At 38.6% G+C, this 7,198-nt stretch overlaps 1 protein-coding gene across 1 annotated transcript; it reads right to left on the reverse strand.

Annotated features, from left to right (window-relative positions):
* Positions 1-424: 424 nt before the first annotated feature.
* On the reverse strand, positions 425-5,639 carry LOC104451922 (LEAF RUST 10 DISEASE-RESISTANCE LOCUS RECEPTOR-LIKE PROTEIN KINASE-like 2.4). The gene is made up of 3 exons (XM_018875994.2): positions 4,263-5,639; positions 1,784-1,813; positions 425-1,700 (listed from the first exon to the last, which is right to left on the reverse strand). The coding sequence occupies exons 1-3, from the start codon at positions 4,990-4,992 to the stop codon at positions 538-540; spliced, it is 1,923 nt and encodes a 640-aa protein (XP_018731539.2). The 5' UTR covers positions 4,993-5,639; the 3' UTR covers positions 425-537.
* Positions 5,640-7,198: the final 1,559 nt, after the last annotated feature.

The raw sequence follows: 7,198 nt of genomic DNA on the forward strand, positions 1-7,198 counted from the left end.
TGAGAGAAGTACAAGCAGAAGTACAGATTTGTAAATCTTGCAAATAGTTTAATACTTAGTCTGAAGCCTGAACAATTTGATACACAAATTAATTTTCAACAAAATGAAAAGCGTTAAGTACCAACAACAGGTGAGTCTGGCGACTTGAGCCTAGAGGCTAGGCATAAGCGAGAAAGACCGCCGAGATTTTCAGTTGAACATTCCTTGGTGTTAAAAAAAATGTCACTTATCTGACCATTCATAGAATGTAAATCTACATGATGGTTGAAGAGTAGCATTGATGGGAACCATTTCTATGAGTTTTATGAGAGATGACACTAATCTTCCAAGTTCCAAGCGTGCATACAAACGGCCTTCAGAGAGCGTTTGATCTACAAAGTGGAAATTGTCATATCATTCTTTCTAATTGCTATGATTCTCCAAGTGAAATCCACCTAAATGTTCTCTCCACTTTCCTTGTAACTCTTAAGAAAAACATATTCCATCTAAAGAAAGACAAGACAAATACATCAAGAAGTTGAGTCGAGCATCACCACTTCACGTATCATTGCTTTCCTCTGTATTCTCTAGTATTCTATCCTCGACGCTCCCATTGGAATTTAACGTCATCTTTTCCCAATGTTGTGATGGTGGTTGTGTTGGAGAATACAAGATGGGCTTTGGTGGCATTTGCAGTGATTCAAAGCTTCCTTCCAACATTTCTGTCACCTTCATAATTGGAGGTCGATTAGATGGATCCGTTTGAATGCACCACAAACTCACAATAATCATCATCCTCACTAGCACTTCCTCCTCCTCTGTCACATTCATTGGCAATTTCAAGTCTTTGCCATGCTCTAAGTTTCTATAAATCCATTCTGGAAAGTACATATCACTGCTGTTGGAAACTTTGATGTTAGAATTTCTAAAGCCTATCATTTCAAGAACCAACATTCCATAACTGTAAACATCGGACTTGTGAGAGATTCTCCCCAAGTTTCGAAAAACAACTTCCGGTGCAATAAACCCAACCGTTCCTCCGATGCCGAGAGTTGATACAGCACTATCTTTCCCATGACAAAGTTTAGCAAGGCCAAAATCTGAAATCTTGGGGATAAAATCTTGATCAAGCAAGATGTTCTGAGGTTTTATATCAAAATGCAAGATTCTTGTATTGCAGCCTCGGTGCATATACTCTAGCCCACGAGCAATGCCAATCGCAATTTTATATAGAATCTTCCATCTACTCATGTTTAAAGTTTTTCCAGAAGATATGAACATATCCAATGAAACATTGGGCATGTACTTGAATATTAGAGCTCTTTTGTTCCGTTCATAACAAAAGCCTAAAAGAGAGATCACATTAATGTGCGAAGTTCTACTAATGCTCACGACTTCATTGATAAATTCTTCTGAGCTACTTTTTGACTCTATTAAAATTTTCACTGCCACAAGACTACCATCTCCGATCTTCCCTTTATACACCGCACCAAATCCTCCTTGACCAAGTTTCTCCGAAAATGAGTTTGTCATTTTCTTCACATCAATATAATGGTATCTTCTTGGAACAAGAGATCCATGGATTCTCATCAATTTCTCAATATTGCGATCTTTCCTATTCTTGAAGAGTAGAACCTTCCCAGAGAAGATTTCGTTTTTATTCTTGAGGAGGAAGATGATGGCAATTGCAGATATTGACACACTAATAGCAAGAGCTCCACCTGTCCATTTCAATCAATGAACATATATTAGTGATTGGCCAAAGCAAGAATTTCAAATTCAATGATATCAAAGAGATGTTTACCTGCGAAAAATTTACTCGGCTTGTTGAATCCTGGAAAAGGTAAATCTATTATTTCCAAGGTTGACTAAAGTAACAGGAATCTGATGCAAATTATATCTAAGAAGTTTGGTGAAATCTTTTTAGTGCTTCAGTAAAAAACTAATTATGTCTTAACACAGGTATCAAACACTCAGTTCAGTAAAATAAGAGGCAATGGCAACAGAGATGGACAACTGAATGGTAAATCGAATTTCTTGATAGTATAAAGATCCAATTGCTGTTGGGATGGTGCTCTTGATAGAAAATCTATTTGCTGCCTGACTTGTTAGTGTTTTGTTTTGCAGTCTGCATGCTTTTCCTGGATTACAATAACTTACAGAGGGTTTGGTCACAGACTCACAGTAGAGAATTCTCAGCATCGTGGGCCCATAACCATATTGATCAATTATGACTTAGGAGTACAGTTTATTTTAGCATTATGAATACATCAAACAGTGAGAATGGACTTATGTATTACACTGTATCTTTTTAGGATTTTAATGATTTTCCCATAATGATTGATCATATTTCCATGAAAATTTTGTAACCCGCAGGCTACCTTTTGACTGCCGAAGAGTGACTCTTGAGTCTTGCACGGAAAGATCATGGGACAGAACAAAGAAGGAAGAGAAGTTTAGAACACTAACTGGACAAGGGAATAACGAAATGCTTTCGATTCCTCAATGTTCCTACATAAGTAATGCTCGCAAACGTTCAGATTTCTATTTTCCTGCACGGAAAAATATTGACAACTCCAATGCCTAGCGAGGCTAGTGCTTCATTTTTATTTTTTTAGACTGAACAAGACAGGGGGTCCATATATAGTGCCTTCACAAGAAGACAAGGTCATAACCTTAAAGCACATGCAACTTTTGCATGCTTTTCTTTTTCTGCTGGCGATAGCTATACCTCCTAAGCTTCTTTGGCAGAGTCAAGTTATGACGGCAACTGTAATGAAGTTAACTTTTGCTCTCAATAAATTCTTATACTAAAGCAGACGTCAGTAAGTGTAGAAGTGAATCTAATGTCATGGTAATCTAACTTCTCAGGAGCTGCCCAGTAATCTTTGGGTATTTGCTTGTTAGGGCTGATGTGGCCACCGCATAAGCACCACCTGACGACCACCTGACGACCACCTTGGCCATTGCATATCAATAGTTGCATCCAATTCATAAATATGATAGGGATGATCTGGCTGGTTTTTTGAGATATGGGGAGTGTCTGGGGTAATTTCGCCAAAACACAAGGGTGTCTGAGTAATTGCCTAATATTAACGTGGTGTGCGATTCACTTTAACAGTAAGTAACATTATTGTTGGCATTATTCATGGAACAAGTGATCGGTTGAAGAACTTGAATTGGCCACTTCAATTCTGGCAATGACTTAGCTCTGCTATATGCTGAGAACTAACCAGTACATTCGAGGAATGCCTTTTCAGTAATGACTTAATTCATAGAGTTCAAACTGTAGGAAACTTCCACATGAGAAATTTAGTGGAACGGAGATGGACAGGCTTTGGAGCTATTGGTGCTTGGCGGTGTTTAGTCTACTGAAAGCTCCTTTTGGACTTTCTGGAGCGTCAGCCATCTAGAAAATTTGATTAAGCAAAGCTTAGTTAAGGCTTGCTTACCTTTTTCCCAACGCTAGGTCCCATTCGATCACCAGAAGAAATTTAATTATCTTTGTGATGAAAGTCAAGATCAGTCTTGGCGGTTTCAACTTGGCCATATGAAGGTAAATGGCCAAAGATGGTACTGAAAGTACTAAAAGTTCCCTTTGTGCTTGTTCCATAGAAAATTGTCAGCTTAGGTAAGAAGCTATAAGCAGACTCATCGATTAGGAAAATAGTAACAGTCTGTCCCGTCTCAGTGAGCAGGTTAACATGATCTGATAAAGAGGGGGATCATGTTACATTACGAACTCATTGTGCCTCTAAAAAAGAGGAAGAATATAGAATAGAAGGGGCAAGGGTTGCCTCGGCTTAAAAGTACCTCCGAGGTGCATTACCAAAAATGTCGCTCTACATGAATTTTGCACAAGAAGCGTTTAGACAAGTGAAGATGTTAGGTAGAAGAGAAAAAAACCTCCCCTGAAATCATAACAGCTCCGACTCATTCCTCATACAGAGAATGATTCAATGGCTTTTATTTGGACCAAGTGCTTCGTTTATGCGAAAAGTCATGGGACCAGCAATTCTACTATAGCCATGTTTTAACATACTTGAAAGGGACATTATTGGGAGGACGACTGGTGCAAATTTCACTTTAGTCACCATAGAAAGTGACGTTCAGCCTGATATTTATTGGGCTACCCAGAGGATTTTTCGTTCCCTTACATTCTTATTAGCCTACGGTTTCTGAAGAAATAAACAATGCCCACATAAATTGTGGTAGAAGACAATTCTAAACTAGATTGAATAAGTAAAGCGAATAACTAGAAATTGAATTGCAGAAAAGCGTACCTTTTGAACCAGGCTGCCCTTGAGGCCCTCCGGCAGCAGGCGGTGAACATGTTGCTGATCCCGATGATCCATCTGGGCAATAACAAGCCGTTGAATTCTTTGAGATGTCATAACCGCAGGCACCTTTTGATTGAGTACACCCTGTACACACCGCAGAATCTTTAAATTTGACCTTGAATCCTTGCTGCAATATCTTCGTTGTATTCCCCTCATGCAATATAGACCAAGAGGTGAAGGAAACCACGCTCCCAAAGCAAGTTCCCGGCCCTACGGCCTTCCCAACTACCACAGAAACGTCACTGCTGGTGCACGAGAAATCGCTGGAACCATCGTAGAGGAACGTGGAGTTGATGTAGTCGTAGTGGTTGATCTCGCTGAAGAGCGCAGGGTCGAGAGTGGTGTTAGTGAAGTTAGGGGGGCAGATCTCTGTGAAGATATCTTCCCGGACAATTTGTAGGACCTTGGTGCTGGGGTAGAAATCGAGAACCTTGTATTTGACATTGTACATCGTGATACTGGCAGCGTTATCCTCGCAAGCAAGTTGTAGCGCCGGGTGGCCGCAGCTTCTGGATGGGTTCCCACCCCAAAAGGGGAAGCCAACGTCTTGGATGTTCCTGCAGTTGCACAGGTTGCTGCAACTCAAGTACAAGTCTTCATTGCCTTGCGATTGAGTCCTATTGATCATCACGACCAAGAACATGGTGCATAACAGAAGAAGATGTGTATTCATTCTGGCGGAAGACAGATTTCGTGATCAGTTGGATGGAGTGGGGTGTTGCTGTTGTAGTTTCAGCAAACATATAGGCAGGCTCAAGAAAGATGGGTTGTGAGCGATGATGAATCACTGAAGTGGAAGACGGGTTTGGAAGATTAAAAAACTAGTTCGGGGAAGACTTGAAAAATGGGGAGTCTCTGTTGACTTATTAGGTCGCTGGGCCTAACCAGTGACTGTATGAAATGGTCTAACTTGGGAAACTTCTTGAGGACTGAACTCCTAAACTGGGATAAAAACTTAAACTAACAAGCAAAACCATTTGACATGCTGGTGTCCTGAACTGGCACCATCTACTCACACCCAATCCCACCAGCCCAGCCTACACGGCAATGGAGCTTTCGCGCTCCCAGTCTAGTACTTCAGTATACAGAGAACAGAGATGATCGACGAACGGGCTCAGGTCTAATTAGAAGGGGATAGATATCACTAAATTCGCAGTTGGGTCTACAAAAATCTCACAAGTGACCGAAATTTTCGGGAAATTTCAATCTGGAAATAGGTATTCCAAAATTGCACTCAAAGATGGAAGATATTTTGAAGGAAAGTACCAATGTGGATGTGTTTCGCGGAAGCAGAGGAATTCTTCCGTGGTCGGAATGGGGTTGGGGGTTTCCACGTTTGTCTTGATTTCCCATTAATGGACAGGAAGGAAAATGCTAACTCCTGGAAAAATTTTGGAAAGAGAAGCGTGTCGACTTCTGAAGTGGCAGTAAAGTTTACGTTGTGGCACGACGAGCTACCACAGTGGAGCAATGAATGAAAGACACGTGTCATGACGACTTCTATTGACTTTTGTTGTGGTGTGGAACTATGCTGAGGATGATCTTGGCCAATAGGCAAGGAAGCCATAACGAAGAACATAATTAAAGACCCGTGTGTCATGCCACTCCCATTGTTTATCTTCCATTTCCTAAAAGTTTAACTGGCGCCCAAGAAAAAGAATAAAGATTCATCAACGTCAAAGTTGTTCCCACTGAAAATTAGAATTTTCCCTGTGTATGCGTGCTAGAAATATATAGATTGACATCTATAATAAAATTTATTTATAAGATACTATGATAATAGGACTGAGTTGAAATCTTAAAAGCATTAGAATTATCTTTCTGAAATTGGTTGAGCCAGTCGGACCTAGATGAACCCATAGTTAGCTGCGTCGGTTTACCTATAAATTAGACAATGGCTCGTGCCATGCATGGGAGAAAAACAAATATTTAGATTGTAGTACATGATATGTTTTACTATCACATGATTCGGTTGAACCAAATCAAAATCAATTTGGAGATAGATAAATTGAGTATAGAACATGAACAAATTTAAAACCATATAATGTAAGAAGAATTTAATACGATATGATGTAAAGGAAGTAAAAGAAATCAATTTGGAGTTACATAATGATTCCATAGAATATGCAGTCCAACCTATTTTTCATGAAGCTATAGTTGGACTCACTCAATATATATTTTTTATATATGTTTTCAAGACTATCTTATAATCTTTTATGCGTTATCTTATAAAATTATATTCGAATAAGATAATACTTATGCAGAAAGTATGTTTGTATATCTCAAATTATAGAAAAGAGATTATTGGTTAATATTGTGCGGGCGCGCGTATATGTAAATCAATTTGTTCGATCAATGAATTTTATTATTGGAGTTAATATTTCAACATGAAAAGACAAAAGGATAATATGTTCATGTGTTGTTTTGGAATTTTTCATGCATGGCAATCCATTTTAATTCTATATAGATATTATTTTCCATTTCTTTATGTTAATAAATGGCTCGCACTAGTTCCACCCTCTTATTGGCTCCAACACGTCATATCTCTTTGATTTGATTGTATTATCCTTTGTAGGTTCCACTCTTAATTTTTTATTTTTTATTTTACTTTTTTTTCTTCGTTTCTTCTATTTCAATTTACAAAAAGACAAAACTACCCACATTTCTTTCAAATAACTTTTTTTCCTCATAATCACTTCTCCCACGCCCATTGCATTTCAAGGCTTCGTTCATTTTTTTTTCTTCTAAACTTATTCTCCTTTATTGTAATCTGAGCAAGAGCCAATCATATATCAAAGTAAAAAAATGTGAGTTTTATTTTCAAATCGTTTACTTAATTTCCATAGACTATCATCATAATCATAAATTTTTCAATTTCG

This window comes from Eucalyptus grandis, chromosome 6 (genome assembly GCF_016545825.1).
Source record: "Eucalyptus grandis isolate ANBG69807.140 chromosome 6, ASM1654582v1, whole genome shotgun sequence".
Classification (NCBI taxonomy): Eukaryota; Viridiplantae; Streptophyta; class Magnoliopsida; order Myrtales; family Myrtaceae; genus Eucalyptus; species Eucalyptus grandis.

Coding starts and splice junctions, on each gene's coding strand:
- LOC104451922 (XM_018875994.2), bottom strand. CDS start 4,992: ATGAATACACATCTTCTTCTGTTATGCACCATGTTCTTGGTCGTGATG. Junction 1,814..4,262: donor AGGGCAGCCTGGTTCAAAAG/GTACGCTTTTCT, acceptor TACCTTTTCCAG/GATTCAACAAGCCGAGTAAA. Junction 1,701..1,783: donor GCCGAGTAAATTTTTCGCAG/GTAAACATCTCT, acceptor TGAAATGGACAG/GTGGAGCTCTTGCTATTAGT.